The sequence below is a fragment of the Mesoplodon densirostris genome, chromosome 3, assembly GCF_025265405.1.
Source record: "Mesoplodon densirostris isolate mMesDen1 chromosome 3, mMesDen1 primary haplotype, whole genome shotgun sequence".
Taxonomy (NCBI): domain Eukaryota; kingdom Metazoa; phylum Chordata; class Mammalia; order Artiodactyla; family Ziphiidae; genus Mesoplodon; species Mesoplodon densirostris.
Window position 1 is genome coordinate 6,513,537 of NC_082663.1, and position 19,335 is coordinate 6,532,871.

Consider the following 19,335-nt stretch of genomic DNA (forward strand, 5'->3'; position numbering starts at 1 on the left):
GCTGTTAGAATTTGTCTTATGCATTGAGGTGCTCCTATGTTGGATGCATATATATTTATAATTGTTATATCTTCTTCTTGGTTTGATCCCTTGATCATTGTGTAGTGTCCTTCCTTGTCTCTTGTAACATACTTTATTTTAAGGTCTATATTATCTGATATTAGTATTGCTACTCCAGCTTTCTTTTGATTTCCATTTGCATGGAATATCTTTTTCCATCCCCTCACTTTCAGTCTGTATGTGTCCCTAGATCTGAAGTGGGTCTCTTGTAGACAGCATATATATGGGTCTTGTTTTTGTATCCATTCAGTGAGCCTATCTGTGTCTTTTGGTTGGAGCATTTAATCCATTTACATTTAAGGTAATTATCGATATGTACATTCCTATTACCATTTTCTTAATTGTTTTGCATTTGTTTTCTGTAGGTCTTTTTCTTCTCTTGTGTTTCCCACTTAGAGAAGTTCCTTTAGCGTTTGTTGTGGAGCTGGTTTGGTGGTGCTGAATTCTCTTAGTTTTTGCTTGTCTATAAAGCTTTTGATTTCTCTGTCAAATCTGAATGAGATCCTTGCCAGGTAGAGTAATCTTGGTGGTAGGTTCTTCCCTTTCATCACTTTAAATATTTTGCTCTCTTTTGGCTTGTAGAGTATCTGCTGAGAAATCAGCTGTTAACCTTATGGGAATTCCCTTGTATGTTATTTGTCATTTTTCCCTTGTTGCTTTTAATAATTTTCATTTGTCTTTAATTTTTGTCAGTCTGATCACTATGTGTCTTGGTGTGTTCCTTCTTGGGTTTATCCTGCCTGGGACTCTCTGTGCTTCCTGGACTTGGGTGGCTATTTCCTTTCCCATGTTAGGGAAGTTTTTGACTATAATATCTTCAAATATTTTGGGGGACCCTTTCTCTCTCTCTTCCTTCTGGAAACCCTATAAGGAGAATGTGGGTGCATTTACCATCGTCCCAGAGGTTTCTTCAGCTGTCTTCATTTCTATTCATTCTTTTTTCTTTATTCTGCTTTGCCACAGTGAATTCCACCATTCTGTCTTCCAGGTCACTTATCCATTCTTCTGCCTCAGTTATTCTGCTATTCATTCCTCCTAGTGTATTTTTTATTTCAGTTACTGTATTGTTCATCTGTGTTTGTTTGTCCTTTAATTCTTCTAGATGTTTGTTCTTTAATTCTTGTAAGTCTTTGTTCAACATTTCTTGCATTTTCTCAATCTTTGTTTCCATTTTTTTTCTGAGGTCCTGGATCATCTTCACTATCATTATTCTGAATTCTTTTTCTGGAAGGTTGCCTAACTCCACTTCATTTTAGTTGTTTTTTTGGTGTTTTATCTTATTCCTTCATGTAGTACATAGTCCTCTGCCTTTTCATTTTGTCTGTCTTTCTGTGAATGTGGTTTTCCTTCCACAGGCTGCAGGATTGTAGTTCTTCTTGCTTCTGCTGTCTGCCCTCTGGTGGATGAGGCTATCCCACACCCACACTCTTGACCCTTCTTCATCCTCCTCCAATTCATTGAAGTCACTCTTCAAGAACCAGCACAGACCCAACTTCCTCCTTGTCTTCTTGGTCAAGATCTCAAGTGGTCTCTCCTTTCCCACAGTCCTTCTTATAGCCTTGGCCATGGTCTTTGGTTGTGAGCACTTGGGTCCTTTCCTCTGTGTCACTAATTGTTCAACTTTGAAACAATGAGAGGTAAATTCCAGAAAGAACCTCTTGTAGTTCCATAAAATTCTAGGAACTTACAGGGGCATGGAGACCTTCAACTCACTGAGTCCAACAGACATATTTCTTAGACAACGAAACTAGGTCTCAAAGGCTGGAGTGATTTAATTGAGGTCTTCTACGTAGTGACAGAGAAAGGGCAGGACTCACATATACTCTTACCTAGGTGCTGTTTCTACTCTAAAGTACTTCTGCTTTCTATCATACATAAATATGACTACTGACTTTTTTGTAAAAGTCAAAGAAAGATAAAGCAAGGCCTCTCAAATAGTAAGAGTATTAAATGTGTTCTGATTTGATTGATGTAAAGCAAGATTTCTAAGTATGGACCTAAGAGAAACAAACTAAATTTTATAACAAGAAACAGTGGCAACAGCAGTTGTTACTAGACCTTAACTTCAGAGATTTGCAAGTGATAGAGTTTGGTGCCAGTGGAGGATGCTTCTTCTCAGAGACCTGCAAGCATGAAGCTGGCTACAAGACAAGATACAGCTGAGGGAAGATACTGACATATATTCACATCCCTGGCAGGTATTTTCCAAGTACAGAGTTTTCAGCATTTGACTCTGAGTGGATACCTGGTCCTTTTATACTGCAGGAAAATATTGAATAACATCATCTGTCTCCTCAGCACCACACGTAACACAGTGGCTGCTTAGGGATCTGGTGTCTGTTTCTTCTGGTAGCTACTTTCTATTGGGAGAAGAAAAATATATAACACTATCCCTTCTATTTATTGAATTGGTTTGGCATCCTGATGTAATTGAATTGCACTTAAAATAAGAACTAAATAGAAATAAGAATTTTGAAAGAGAAAACAATTATTTCCTATAAAAAAGCATGGCCCTTTCATCCTCCCTTTTGAAAAATACAGCAGGTTTAAATATTTATTACATGCATGGTTTAATGCAGGAACATGATATAATGTACATCTCTATATCTTAGCTCAAAATTTAAGTACAAGTTGTCTTTGCTTAAATTGGATTTTCCTGTCATCAACCAAAATAATGTCAAAAGTAGCATAAATATAAAGTTAAATATCTGCTTTGTTTCATTATATTAGAAATGCTTTGGAGTGCAGAGTGTCCTGAATTTTGAACAGTAGTACGTTGAAATTTACAAACTCTGTAGCTTTTCTCAGAGGCACAATTTAAAAGAACAAGTTCTGGTAAAAAAAAAAAAAGGGATGTGTTAAAATGGAACTCTCAAGCCAAGGTCAAGCTGTTCACTGGATAACCTTTGAATAGGCTGGAATTATACAGATTCTCTGTAGGTAGACAATCTTTTCTAGCAAGAGAAAGAAATAACAGTGGTGTGTATCAATCAGTTTTGTGACAACTTGATTTTCCAAAAGTCCCCTTAAGAAATTTCTCCAATGCATTTTGAGGTAATGTAGGTAAGTCATATCCAGTATATTAAACACTGAAGTTTGTGTGTTGCTTTCAGATAACTTGGCAGGGCACACAGCTATATTAGCAAAAAGCTGAAATATTAATGGAAATATTAACCTTGTCAGATTATGAACTGAGTTGAAATTTATCATGTGTGCCATAATATTGGGCTTTTCTTTCAGAGCAAAGCATTTTATAATGGAAGAAAGACATTTAAAAGTGACTTGATTTACCACACTTGAGTACAGGCTTTTATTTAAGGCTTACCCCAATACCCAATGCTGTGAACACCAAGAAGAGATGTACAGACCCCAGAGCACGGATCCTGTCCGTGGACTCTAATCACAGGTCTTGCCATCCACCAGTGGTACCAGAATCACATGATAGTGGAGAAGCCATGGGTCTTTTCCTTTGGCTGGTTGGCTGTTACCAAAATCTTTATTCCATTCTACCTTCACACAAATTCTTAACACACACACAAAAAGAAAAAATTTGGTTTACACAACATATGGAGTTGATTTCCTGTACTTTTCAAACTACCTATAAAAAGCCAGTCATCTGTCTACATGTGGTGCTAAAATGAAGATCATGGTTTACATTTGATCATTAAATGAAGTTATGGGCATGAAAGAGAATTACTATATTTGATTCATCTTTTTTGTTCATAAAATCTGTCTTTCAGGAAAGGCTGGCTCTGTGTGTTTTGGGGTTTAGTGTATTCTTATTATAGAATGTAGGCAGAAGAGAGAAGATGTTTAGAAATGTCTCAGTTAGGTTTGCCCCAAGCAGCCCTAAGACAAGGATGTGGGTGTGGACATTTAGTTGGGAAGTGGTTCCAGGTGGCAGAGTGAGTGGACAAGGGAGGGTCCCACTCCAGCTCCTGAAAGAGGCAACTGGCAACAGGGGCTCAGTCCATCTGGAGGCCCTCCAAATGAAGTGTGGAAGATTCTCAGACCTGCCCACTGAGGGGTGTGGGTGCAGAAACTGGGGTATTTATCCATCATTTTATAAATGATTTTTTTAATATCCACCAATTACTTTCTCATTGGTTGAGGCACAGGAAACTGTAGATTTAGAAAGGAACAGGCTGAAGGTGACCTCCAAGGAAGGCAGTGGGAATATGTTTAGGACACCAACAACAGCAGCTCCAGCAAGCATAACAAGAAATGAATATAAACATTGGGAGAGTCGACTGACTGTACCAAATACACGTGGACCCTCAGGTTATCATCATATGGTAATAATGCAGAACGATGTCAACTACGCACTGTGACCTTGTGCATTTTGTTTTTTCTTAGCCCTTGACTCTTCCATCACCCATCATAAGGTACAAAAAAATTGGTTTTAATCTACTTAAGCTATTCATCAGACATCTCTGTAGACACAGATTCCATTGAAATTTCTAAACAGATAGCCTAGACCAGATTCATAATCTGTTATTCCTACATGCCAACACTTCTTGTCACTGTTTTTGAAGTTAACAAATTTGTATTCAGTATCTACTTGCTTTATGACAGAGATTTGATGGCACTCTCAGTGACATGCCTGCTTTTGCTCCCATCTGCGACTGCTTTGATCATGTCTGAGAGGGTGACCAGACAGGTCTTCTGATTTTGTTGACAGCAGTTTCATACTTTCCTCAATAGGTTTCCTCTGTTTGTTTAAATAGATTTTGAACATTATGAGCCCTTTATAATATTTTGACCTCACATCCAGTGATGCAATACACTGATCAATAAACAGAAAGAGAAGCAGAGATCATTCCATACAGGATTACTCAATACATACAGTGTGTTCAATAGCTACCAGAATGGAATTAAGTGAATGCAACATTAGCATAACTCAGTTCCAAACTTTAAGGGACAAAGTCTGTTGTCTTGTTGTCTAAGTACTTCCTTGGATGTATCACATGTTTTATGACCTTCAGACTTCCCAAATGTCTAACCATCTGGTTGGTCATGGAAGCCAAAACACAGAAAAATGACAATAAGTGGCAAATAGATGTATTTGACAGGTGGGTAGAAAAAGATGAGTAGATGTTGGAACAGCTCTTTGTATTAAGATTACAAAAGGTAGAAAAGTGCCATTTATTTTAAAAAATAAATCCCACTGTCTTTCCATGTGGGTTCTGAGATAAGAGAGGGAGCAGAATTGTATAGACACTAGATCAACAATCAAATGTATTGAACTCTCAATTTGTGTGTAACAAGGACACAGCTTTTCTTCTAAGTTTTAAAATATGGACATTTATTTTTCACATCATTAGTAATTTCTTGGTAATCTGAGTTCCAAGTGGTTCCATTTTTCTGGGGTCATCTGTTCTGTTGACAAACCAAAACATTACTTGATTTCTTACTCTATTTTTGACCTCAGTTATTTTCCATCCTTCTACTTTTGCTTATCTTGGCCCTGTCTGCATGCAGAGATGTCTAACACATTTTGCTCTAGTCCAAAATTTGAACTTGCTTTGTCACCTTTGAGCTAATATGATGCTGCTATATTGTCAGATCATTAATGAAATTTGGAGAATAACAGAAGGAAATTCGAGCTCAGAATACAAATCAAATCAAAATTCAATTTCAAGTGGTTGCTAATGTTTACTAACCCTTTTCCAACCAGGAGGCACTTTAAATGCTCTCTTTTTCCTTGGATGAAACCTGCTGATGTGAAGCTTGGGTCTCCCCTCCCCCTGAATGAGTCTTTCACTCCTTTCCCATACCCACAGCATCATTGTCTGCCAGAGAGAAAAACCCCAAAGTAATCACTGTGTTATTTTGAAGAGTAGTAAAATTTCCCTTTGTATGAACATCACCGATCCAGATTTTGCCCAGGCCTGGTATTTATGACCAAGAAGGTAATTAGGGTTGAGCTTCAAGATGGCAGAAGAGTAAGACGTGGAGATCATGTTCCTCCCCACAAATACATCAGAAATACATCTACACGTAGAACAACACCTACAGAACACCTACTGAATGCTGGCAGAAGACCTCAGACCCCCGAAAAGGCAAGAAGCTCCCCACGTACCTGGGTAGGGAAAAAGAAAAAAGAAAAAGCAGAGACAAAAGAATAGGGATGGTACCTACACCAGTGGGAGAGAGCCATGAAGGAGGAAAGGTGTCCACACACTAGGAAAGCCCTTCGCAGGCAGAGACTGTGGGTGGCGAAGGGGGAAAGCTTTGGAGCCGCAGAGGAGAGCACAGCCACAGGGGTGTGGAGGGCAAAGCAGAGATTCCAGCACAGAGGATCGGTGCCAACTGGCACTCACCAGCCTGAGAGGCTTGTCTGCTCACCTGCAAGGGCACGTAGGGCTGGGAACCGAGGCTCGGGCTTTGGTCAGAGCACAGGGAGAGGACTGGGGTTGGCGGCGTGAACACAGCCTGCAGGGGGTTAGTGTGCCACGGCTGGCCAGGAGGGAGTCTGGGGAAAAGTCTGGACCTGGTGAAGAGGCAGGAGACTTTTTCTTCCCTCTTTGTTTCCTGGTGCGTGAGAGGAGAGGATTAAGAGCACCACTTAAAGGAGCTCCAGAGACGGGCGCGAGCCACGGCTAACAGCACGAACCCCAGAGACGTGTGTGGGATGATGGGGCTGCTGCTGCCACCGCCAAGAAGCCTGTGTTCGAGCACAGGTCACTCTCCACACCTCCCTTCCAGGGAGCCTGTGCGGCCCGCCACTGCCAGGGTCCCGGGTTCCAGGGACAACTTCCCCGGGAGAACTCACGGCGCACCTCAGGCTGGTGTAACATCACGCTGGCCTCTGCCGCTGCAGGCTCACTCCACATCCGTACCCCTCCCTCCCCCCGGCCTGAGTGAGCCAGAGTTCCCGAATCAGCTGCTCCTTTAACCCCGTCCTGTCTGAGAAGAACAGACGCCCTCCAGCAACCTACATGCAGAGGCGGGGCCAAATCCAAAGCTGAGACCCGGGAGCTGTGCGAACAAAGAAGAGAAAGGGAAATCTCTCCCAGCAGCCTCAGGAGCAGCGGATTAAATCTCCACAATCAACTTGATGTACCCTGCCTCTGTGGAATACCTGAATAGACAACGAATCATCCCAAACTGAGGAGATGGACATTGGGAGCAACGATATATAACTGTTTTTCATTTTTCTCTTTTTGTGAGTGTGTATGTGGATGCTTCTGTGTGTGATTTTGTCTGTATGGCATTGCTTTTGTCATTTGTCCTAGGGTTCTGTCTGTCCGTTTTTTTTGTTTTACTTTTTAGTACAGATTTTAGCACTTGTTATCATTGGTGGATTTGTTTTTTGGTTTCGCAGCTTTCTTCTTTCTTTCTTTCCTTTTCAAAAATTTTTTTTCGTTAAAAACATTTCTTAATAATTACTTTTTATTTTAATAACTTTATTTTATTTTACTATATTATATTTTATTTTATCTTCTTCTTTCTTTCTTTCTTTCTTTTCTCCCTTTTATTCTGAGCCGTGTGGATGACAGGCTCTTGGTGCTCCAGCCAGGCATCAGGGCTGTGCCTCTGAGGTGGCCGGGAGGGAGTCTGGGAAAAAGTCTGGACCTGGTGAAGAGGCAGGAGACTTTTTCTGAGCCAAGTTCAGGACACTGGTCCACAAGAGGCCTCCCAGCTCCATGAAACATCAAACAGTGAAAATCTCCCAGAGATCCCCATCTCAATGCCAAGACCCATATCCACTGAATGACCAGCAAGCTACAGTGCAGGACATCCTATGCCAAACAACTAGCAAGACAGAAACACAATACCATCCATTAGCACACAGACTGCCTTAACCCATAATAAGGCCACAAACATGCCAAAACACACCACCACACGTGGACCTACCCACCAAAAAGACAAGATCCAGCCTCATCCACCAGAACACAGGCACTAGTCCCCTCCACCCAGAAGCCTACACAACACACTGAACCAACCTTAGCCACTGGGGACAGACAGCAAAAACAACGGGAACTACGAACCTGCAGCCTTCAAACAGGAGACCCCAAACACAGTAAGATAAGCAAAATGAGAAGACAGAGAAACACACAGCAGATGAAGAAGCAAGGCAAAAACCCACCAGAGCTAACAAATGAAGAACAAGTAGGCAGTCTACCTGAAAAAGAATTCAGAGCAATGATAGTAAAGATGATCCAAAATCTTGGAAATAGGATGGAGAAAATGCAAGAAATGTTTAACAAGGAACTAGAAGAACTAAAGAGCAAACAAACAGTGAGGAAAAACACAGCATATGAAATTCAAAATTCTCTAGAAGGGATCAATAGCAGAAAGACTGAGGGAGAAGGACGGATAAGTGACGTGGAAGGTAAAATAGTGGAAATAACTACTGCAGAGCTGAATAAAGAAAAAAGAATGAAAATAATTAAGGACAGTCTCAGAGACCTCAGGGACAACATTATACACACCAGCATTCGAATTAGAGGGGTCCCAGGTAAAGAACAGAAAAAGAAAGGGACTGAGAAAATATTTGAAGACATTATAGTTGAAAACTTCCCTAATATGGGAAAGGAAATAGTTAATCAAGTCCAGGAAGCACAGAGAGTCCCATACAGGATGAAATCAAGGAGAAACACACCAAGACACATATTAATCAAACTTTCAAAAATTAAATGCAAAGAAAAAACATTAAAAGCAGCAAGGGAAAAACAACAAATAGCACACAAGGGAATCTCCATAAGTTTAACAGCTATCATTTAGCAGAAATTCTGCAAGCCAGAAGGGAGTGGCGGGACATATTTAAAGTGATGAAGGAGAAAAACCTACACCCAAGATTACTCTACCAGCAAGGATCTTATTCAGATGTGATGGAGAAGTTAAAACCTTTACAGACAAGCAAAAGGTAAAAGAATTCAGCACCACGAAACCAGCTTTACAACAAATGCTAAAGGAACTTCGCTAGACAGGAAACACAAGAGAAGGAAAAGACCTACAATAAAAAACCCAAAACAATTAAGAAAATGGTAAGAGGAACATACATATCGATAATTACCTTAAATGTAAATGGATTAAATGCTCCCACCAAAAGACATAGACTGGCTGAATGGATACAAAAACAAGACCCATATATATGCTGTCTACAAGAGACCCACTTCCGACCTAGGGACACATACAGACTGAAAGTGAGGGTAGGGAAAAAGATATTCCATGCAAATAGAAATCAAAAGAAAGCTGGAGTAGCAATTCTCATATCAGACAAAATAGACTTTAAAACAAAGACTATTCAAGAGACAAAGAAGAACACTACATAATGATCAAGGGATCAATCCTAGAACAAAATATAACAATTGCAAACATCTATGCACCCAGCATAGGAGCAACTCAATAGATAAGGCAAATACTAACAGCCATAAAAGGGGAAATCGACAGTAACACAATCAAAGTAGGGGACTTTAACACCCCAGTTTCACCAATGGACAGATAATCTGAAATGAAAATAAATAAGGAAACACAAGCTTTAAATGATTCATTAAACAAGATGGACTTAATTGATATTTATAGAACATTCCATCCAAAAACAACAGAATACACATTCTTCTCAAGTGCTCATGGAGTATTTTCCAGGGTAGATCATATCTTGGGTCACAAATCAAGCCTTGGTAAATTTAAGAAAATTGAGATCATATCAAATGTATTTTCCGACCACAATGCTATGATACTAGATATCAATTATAGGAATACTTCTGTAAAAAATACAAACATATGGAGGCTAAACAATACACTACTTAATAACGAAGAGATCACGGAAGAAATCACAGAGGAAATCAAAAAAATACCAAGAAACAAATGACAATGAAAACACGATGACCCAAAACCTATGGGATGCAGCAAAAGCATTTCTAACAGGGAAGTTTATAGCAATACAATCCTACCTCAAGAAACAAGAAAAATCTCAAATAGACAACCTAACCTTACACCTAAAGCAATCAGGGAAAGAAGAACAAAAAACCCCAAAGTTGACAGAAAGAAAGAAATCATAAAGATCAGATCAGAAATAAATGAAAAAGAAATGAAGGAAACAATAAAAAAAAAATCAATAAAACTAAAAGCTTGTTCTTCGAGGAAATAAACAAAATTGATAAACCATTAGCCAGACTCATCAAGAAAAAAAGGGAGAAGACTCAAATCAATAGAATTAGAAATCAAAAAGGAGAAGTAACAACTGACACTGCAGAAATACAAAGGACCATGAGAGATTACTACAAGCAACTCTATGCCAATAAAATGGACAACCTGGAAGAAATGGACAAATTCTTAGAAATGCACAACCTTCTGGGGCTGAACCAGGAAGATATAGAAAATATGAACAGACCAATCACAAGCACTGAAATTGAAACTGTGATTAAAAATCTTCCAACAAACAAAAGCCCAGGACCAGATGGCTTCACAGGCGAATTCTATCAAACATTTAGAGAGGAGCTAACACCTATCTTTCTCAAACTCTTCTAAAATATAGCAGAGGGAGGAACACTCCCAAACCCATTCTACGAGGCCACCATAGCCCTGATACCAAAACCAGACAAAGATGTCACAAGAAAGAAAACTACAGGCCAATATCACTGATGAACATAGATGCAAAAATCCTCAACAAAATACTAGCAAACAGAATCCAACAGCACGTTAAAAGGATCATACACCATGATCAACTGGGGTTTATTCCAGGAATGCAAGGATTCTTCAATATATGCAAATCAATCAATGTGATACACCATATTAACAAATTGAAGGAGAAAAAGCATATGATCATCTCAGTAGATGCAGAGAAAGCTTTCGACAAAATTCAACACCCATTTATGATAAAAACCCTGCAGAAAGTAGGCATAGAGGGAACTTTCCTCAACATAATAAAGGCCACATATGACAAACCCACAGCCAACATCATCCTCAGTGGTGAAAAACTGAAACGATTTCCACTAAGATCAGGAACAAGAAAACGTTGCCCACTCTCACCATTATTATTCAACATAGATTTGGACGTTGTAGCCACAGCAATCAGAGAAGAAAAAGAAATAAAAGGAATCCAAATCGGAAAAGAAGAATTAAAGCTGTCACTTTTTACAGATGACATGATATTATATATGGAGAATCCTAAAGATGCTACTTGAAAACTACTAGATATAATCAATGAATTTGGTAAGGTAGCAAGATACAAAATTAATGCACAGAAATCTTTACTTTCCTATACACTGATGATGAAAAATCTGAAAGTGAAATAAAGAAAACACTCCCATTTTCCACTGCAACAAAAAGAATAACATATCTAGGAATAAAACCTACCTAAGGAGAAAAAAGACCTGTATGCCAAAAATTATAAGACATTGATGAAAGAAATTAAAGATGATACAAATAGATGGAGAGATATACCATGCTCCTGGATTGGAAGAATCAATATTGTGAAAATGACTCTACTACCCAAAGCAATCTACAGATTCAATGCAATCCCTATCAAACTATCACTGGTATTTTTCACAGAACTAGAACAAAAAAGTTCAAAATTTGTTTGGAGAAACAAAAGACCCCGAATAGCCAAAGCAATCTTGAGAACGAAAAACGGAGCTGGAGGAATCAGGCTCCCTGACTTCAGACTATACTACAAAGCTACAGTAATCAAGACAGTGTGATACTGGCACAAAAACAGAAAGATAGATCAATGGAACAGGATAGAAAGCCCAGAGATAAACCCACACACATATGGTCAACTTATCTTTGATAAAGGAGGCAGGAATGTACAGTGGAGAAAGGACAGCCTCTTCAATAAGTGGTGCTGGGAAAACTGGACAGGGACATGTAAAAATATGAGATTAGATCATTCCCTAACACCATACACAAAAATAAGCTCAAAATGGATTAAAGACCTAAATGTAATGCCAGACACTATCAAACTCTTAGAGGAAAAACATAGGCAGAACACTCTATGACATAAATAAGGCAAGATCCTTTTTGACCCACCTCCTAGAGAAATGGAAATAAAAACAAAAATAAACAAATGGGACGTAATGAAACTTAAAAGCTTTTACACAGCAAAGGAAACCATAAAAAAGATGAGAAGACAACCCTCAGAATGGGAGACAATATTTGCAAATGAAGCAATGGCCAAAGATTAATCTCCAAAATTTGCAAGCAGCTCATGTAGCTCAATATCAAATAAACACGCAACCCAATCCAAAAATGGGCAGAAGACCTAAATAGACATTTCTCCAAAGAAGATATACAGATTGCCAACAAACACATGAAAGAATCATCAACATCATTAATCATTAGAGAAATGCAAATCAAAACTACAATGAGATATCACCTCAGACCAGTCAGAATGGCCATCATCAAAAAATCTACAAACGATAAATGATGGAGAGGGTTTGGAGAAAAGGGAACCCTCTTGCACTGTTGGTGGGAATGTACAATGATACAGCCACTGTGGAGTACAGTATGGAGGTCCCTTAAAATACTAAAATAGAACTGTTGTATGACCTAGCAATCCCACTACTGGACATATACCCTGAGAAAACTGTATTTCAAAAAGAGTCATGTACCACAATGTTCATTGCAGCATTATTTACAATAGCCAGGACATGGAAGCAACCTAAGTGTCCATCGACAGATGAATGGGTAAAGAAGTTGTGGCACATATATACAATGGAATATTACTCAGCCATAAAAAGAAACGAAATTTAGTTATTTGTAGTGAGGTGGATGGACATAGAGTCTGTCATGCAGAGTGAAGTCAGAAAGAGAAAAACAAATATCATATGCTGACACATATATAAGAAATATAAAAAAAAGTGGTCATGAAGAACCTAGGAGCAAGATGGGAATAAAGACACAGACCTACTAGAGAATGGACTTGAGGATACAGGGAGTGGGAAGGGTAAGTTGGGACAAAGTAAGAGATTGGCATGGGCATATATACACTACCAAACATAAAATAGATAGCTAGTGGGAAGCAGCCACATAGCACAGGGAGATCAGCTCGGTGCTTTGTGACCACGTTGAAGGGTGAGATAGGGAGGGTGGTAGGGAGGCAGACACAAGAGGAAAGACATATAGGGACATATGTATATGTATACCTGATTCACTTTGTTATAAAGCAGAAACCAACACACCATTTTAAAGAAATTATACTACAATAAAGATGTTTTTAAAAAAAGAAGGTCATTAATCTGATTTTAAATCAGGGCTTTCCTGGTGGCGCAGTGGCTGAGAGTCCACCTGCCAATGCAGGGGACACGGGTTCGTGTCCTGGTCCGGGAAGATCCCACATGCCATGGAGACGCTGGGCCCGTGAGCCATGGCTGCCGAGGCTGCGCGTCCAGAGCCTGTGCTCCATAATGGGAGAGGCCACAACAGTGAGAGGCCCGCATACCACACACACAAAAAAAAATCATAAGCACTGTCTACCTGGGTCTCCACTTATGTAGTACCAACAAAGAACAGAGGCTTTGAAATTAGATTTTTCTTTATTGTGCCCCAGATAAAATGCACAGCAGATTATTCATTCCTTGAAAAAATAACTACAGAGAAAATGCTATTTTCCAGGAACTCCTGCAGTTATTGAGAAATAAAGCAATAGACAAGTTCCCACTTCACTGCCCTTCATACCACCAGTCTCTTTGAGTGGAAGGAACCACATAAGGGGTTATATTGCCAATGTCCACAATAAAATCTAGTGGTATATCCCCCACAAAAAAAAAAGTTCTAAAAAGTTTGTGGACTTGTCAATCTTTTCCCCTAAGACTGGAATATCTACAGTATTTTTCTGATATTGTTATAAGTATACTGCTTTTTTTATTAAGGTTTTTATAATTCATCTCTTTTTGGTGTATCTTTTTTTATTGCTGATAGTTCTGTATTCTTAATTTAAGATGTATTTATTGTTAGTGGTTTAGAGTTACATTTTGTCTTTTTTCAGTCCAATCTGACAGTATTAGTCAATTAATTGGAATATTTAGTCCATTTACATTTAATATAATTTCTGGCACAACAGGCTAATAACTGTAATTTTATGATTTATTTTCTATTTGCCCTACCTGTTTTTAGTTTTCTTTGACTTTTCCTTATTGACTTATTTTGGATTAATCAAGGATTTCTTTCCCATTTTCTCTGTTAGCCTGTTAGTCATACATTTTTTCAAGCTTTTTGTTGCTGATGTGGAAGTTGCATCCATCCTTGACCTACTACAGTCTTTTATAAATTGCTTTCTTTTGCCACTTCTCACACAATTCTAAGACCTCAGAACATTTTTATTCCATTGACTCCCATTTCATCTTTTGTGTTATTGTCATTGTGCATTTCATTCTGTTATATTTTAGACCACACCAGATATTAACCTCATTATTTTGTACAGTTAATGTTAATTTATATTTCCCCAGATGTATATATGGACATTTACCTTATTAAATTTTTTTATTTCTGCATTTCATTTCTTGATTTAGATGGAAACATCAAGGGGAATTTAACAAAAAAAGTGAAAAGATGATTATTAAATAAAAAGTGTTCTCTTACTTTCTTAAGTACAAATAAAATTCCCTTTGGTGTGTGACAAGTGTTATGACAAGTGTCAGCTCCCTGCCCTTTACAAAACTGCTTAGTTTTGCCTCTGTTGCAAGGAGGTTGGTAACAATACCTGTCAGATGATGCTGTTGTTTTGATTCAATTGGTTCACATGAAGATGGCTCCTGGGAGCATGTGGTGCATAGCAGGTGCTCCTCGTCTATTAGCTCCCCCTGTTTTCCCAGATCCCAGGCACGTGGCTTCTTCCAAACACCAGCCTGTCTTTCTAGCCTCATCTAACAGCTATGTACTGTGGGTGTGCCTCTTCCTGGATCATGAACAACGTGATATTAGGGACACCATCCCCTTCATCTTTGCATTTACCATTAGTGCTTATCAAGGGCTCTGGCATTTAATGGGCAGTGATGGATGTTTTCTGATTGGGTTAATGAAGGATGGAAGGAATGAACAAACAATCAACACTCAGTTATGCCTGTTCATAGAGAAACGCTCCCTACCATGCACTGAGACCTTATACCAGCACACGCTGAGTCTCCTGTTGACTTTGCACCTGTCTTTTCCTGGGTCAGGCTGGGGATGGGCTGTGGTGAGGGTCATTTCATCTTCATTAAGTTGCACTCCTGACCTACCCTCTGCTCCCTTGGTGAAAGTTCCCAACAGCCCCAAAGCGATATGCACTGTGGGTGGGCCCAGGGGACAGACACCAGGACCAGTGAATCTGTGAGCAAAGCCCAGTTTCCCCACCCCTGCTTCTACTCTCTCACCACTTTGTCCACCAAAAAGAATTTTTTTAAAGAAAAAAAGAGACAATGTGGAAGAAGAAGAAAACTTGGCATTCAACAAATGTTTGTTTATACACACTGAATACCACTAGCTAAATCTACAATGCCTGAAGAATATGATGTTTTCTGTAATAGATTAATGTTTAAAACACTCAAGGATGAATATCAACTTGCAAAGATTGCCATCTATGATACTTTTTCTCAAAAAAAATTACATAGTTTTCTTGAAGAGAATGGAAAAGTTACCGCTCTAATAAATACAGATTAAAGTATGTGTAATATTGCATGCTATTGTGTACCAGTTATACTGAATTTAAAGACTAAAAATACAAGAAAACCTCATATGTTATCATTTATTTGTGTCCCACCTATAGTTTCTCATAGGTGATGTCTTTTTCAGAAACTAATATTTCTGACTCTGTCTTTATAATAGTTTAGAAGCATTAAAGAAGATTGGATGGTCACCACAGAGGAAATGAAATATTTGAAAATATGTGGCTCTTACTTAGGAAATGTGGAATATTGGCTGACTTTCAAAAGTGCAATAAAGCTTGTACTTTATCTCTCAAATGAACAAGCAGGTGAAAATGAGTGTTTTCTATCTTAGACTGACCACTGGTTTCTGGCATTTTAATATTATTTCTGCTTCACTACTCTAAAATCAAAATAGATAAATAATATCCTCAGGGAAATAACTATGCCTTCGTTTATTCTCCATATTGAAAAAGACATGCTTAGAAGTCAATAAATAATAAATAATATAACAACACACTCTGACCTTAGAAAATTTTATATTTTTTTCAATATGTATTTATAGAATCTGTATTTTAACTTGAAAAGAGTTCTCAAATTAGCCCCACTACAAATCAGTATTGATTTCAGATGATATTTGGCTGTGACCTTGGTTGTGTGACATCTCTTGGTCTTCCTTCCACACCTGGTTTCAGGAGCGACTTCTGCTGTCCCTGCTGCCAGCACACATAGCCATGGAGATGAAAGCTGAGATCATCCAGAGGCTGCAAGGCCCCAAAGCCGGCCAAATGGAAAACACCAACAACTTTCACAACCTGTACGTCAAGCGGCACACTAACGTCAGGTACGCTGCTGCTCTGTTCCCCTTCCGCAACAAGTCTGCGGAGCCTGTCTGCCAGGTGGGGGACCTATTGAACGGGGAGCCCATAATCTGACAGGTTCATGTGTCCCTTGGAACTGTTTATCTGTGAGTGTAGAGTAATTATCACTCCACCTACCCATGTGCTGCCTCTCAGGCCTTCACATTAAGATAAGAAAATGGGTTCCTCTACTTACAGCATTTTGTGACCATCAATTACAAAGGGGAGAGAAGTGGACAATGGGGCCCTTATTCTGGGAACTCCTTGGTCAGATCTCACTTTGCCCCTGAAACCCAGGACTCAGTATCAGTAAGATTAAAGAGTCATGGGCTCTAGGCACAAGGACTGGTTCCTCAAGGTGGACTTGGCAAGGGCAGGGCCTTGGGAAGCCAGCACTTTCCAGGGAAGCTGGATGTTCTGCTGTCAATCAGGAATGATGGGTTTCTGGGTTATGGCTGGTACCCAGCATCATAAGGGACCAACATGCACCTTAATTAAGTTATAATGAAAGGTACTGCTTCTCCAAGAGTGGTATGGCCATGCATGCTTCCCAGGGAGCCATTCCTGGATTCCCAGTAACTGGAAAACTAACATGGGATTGTGGTCAGGAAGGAGGATGGTATAGGACCTCTTCTCCCCTGAGCTCTAGAGAGGAGCTGTGCATGTCCTCACTTCAGTCTGGAGAGGGTGCTCCCTCCTGTGCTCCCCTCCATCTCTGGCTACAGTGGTGTGGGACCTCTCCACATATGGGTGCCCTGGTCCTCATTGTTGTCCATGCCCACCCATTCCTGATACCACTTCTCTGGGGATTGTCCTTTTCTTGGTGGCACAGTGGTTAAGAATCCTCCTGCCAATGCAGGGACACAAGTTCGAGCCCTGGTCCGGGAAGATCCCACTTGCTGGGGAGCAACTAAGCCCATGCACCACAACTACTGAGCCTGTGCTCTAGAGCACGTGAGCCACAACTACTGAGCCCATGCACAACTACTGAAGCCCATGCATCCTAGAGCCCACATGCCACAATTACTGAGCCCACGTGCCACAACTACTGAAGCCCATGCACTCTAGGGCCCCCATGCAGCAACTACTGAGCCCACGTGTTGCAATTACCAAAGCCCACGTGCCTAGAGCCCATGCTTTGCAACAAGAGAAGCCATCACAATGAGAAGCCCGCACACCACAGCAAAGAGTAGCCCCCACTCACTGCAACTAGAGAAAGCCTTCACACAGCAACAAAGACCCAGTGCAGCCAAAAAAAAAGGAATAAAATTATTTAAAACACTAGACTGCATTTAGGTTTTTAAGCATTTTACCTACATAATTAAAGAAAAAACATTTATGGTGTCTGACAAGATATACTATAGTAGAAATTGCTCTTTCCAGCCTTAACTATATGAAAATCAGCAATGCCCCTTCCATCTCCAGAAATATTTTTATGTCACTTATTGGTATTCAAAATGTGTAAGGATAAATGTGTCTGTATCTAAATAGGATCACAGACTATATCTAAGTAGCTGTGATATAATCCAGGAACAATAGACCTGTAAAAATGACTGAAGACACAACCAGTCTCAAGCAGTTGATAATGGTCTGCATAATATCTGTATTAGTTATCAGTTTCTGTGTAACAAATTACCCCCAAACTTAGTGGCTTTAAAGAACAATAAACACACCAATCAGAATGGTCATCATCAAAAAGTCTATAAATAACAAATGCTGGAGAGGATGTGGAGAAAAGGGAACCCTCTTACATTGTTGGTAGGAACGTAAATTGTTGCAGCCACTATGGAAAACAGTATGGAGGTTCCTCAAAAAACTAAAAATAAAGCTACCATATAATCCAGCTATCCAACTCCTGGGCATATATCTGGAAAAAAACACAATTCAAAAAGATACATGCAGGGCTTCCCTGGTGGCGTAGTGGTTGAGAGTCCACCTGCTGATGCAGGGGACACAGGTTTGTGCCCCAGTCTGGGAAGATCCCACATGCTGCAGAGTGGCTGGGCCCATGAGCCATGGTCACTGAGCCTGTGCGTCCGGAGCCTGTGCTCTGCAAAGAGAGAGGACACAAGAGTGAGAGAGTGAGAGGCCCACGTACCGCAAAAAATAAAAAATAAAAATAAATAAATAAACACTCTCTTTAAAAAAAAAAGATACATGCACCCCAATGTTCACTGCAGCACTATTTACAACAGCCAAGGCATGGAAGCAATCTAAATGTCCATTGACAAATGAATGGATAAAGAAGATGTGGTACATATATACAATGGAATATTACTTAGCCATAAAAAATGTAATAATGCCATTTGCAGCAACATGGATGGACCTAGAGATTATCATTAAGTGAAGTAAGTCAGAGAAAGACAACTGTCATATGATGTCACTTCCATGTAGAATCTAAAATACAATACAAATCAACATATCTATGAAACAAAAACAGACTCACAGACATAGAGAACAGACTTGGGATTGCTAAGGGGAAGGGGCTTGGAAGAGGGAAGGACTGAGAGTTTGGGATTAGTAGAGGCAAGCTATTATACATAGAATGGATAAACAACAAGGTCCTACTGTATAGCACAGGGAACTATATTCAATATCCTATGACAAACCATATGGAAAGAAATATGAAAAATATATATATATATATGTATAACTGAATCATTTTGCTGTATAGAAGAAACTAACACAACATTGTAAATCAGCTATACTTCAAAAAAAAGAATGATAAAAAAAACATAGAATGGGAGAAAATATTTTCAATAATATATCTGATAAGGGACTTGAATCCAGAATATATAAAGAACTTTTACAGCTCAACAATAAAAATACAAATAACCTAATTT

General features: G+C 39.4%; 1 protein-coding gene across 3 annotated transcripts in view; it reads left to right on the forward strand.

Moving 5' to 3' along the window:
* ADCY2 (adenylate cyclase 2) overlaps window positions 1–19,335 on the forward strand; it is a 440,892-nt gene that overhangs the window by 285,877 nt on the left and 135,680 nt on the right. For all 3 annotated transcript variants that reach the window (XM_060092712.1, XM_060092713.1, XM_060092714.1), the window contains exon 5: window positions 16,328–16,476. In XM_060092712.1, the coding sequence (XP_059948695.1) occupies window positions 16,328–16,476 (149 nt within the window). The remainder of the gene's footprint in view (window positions 1–16,327; window positions 16,477–19,335) is intronic.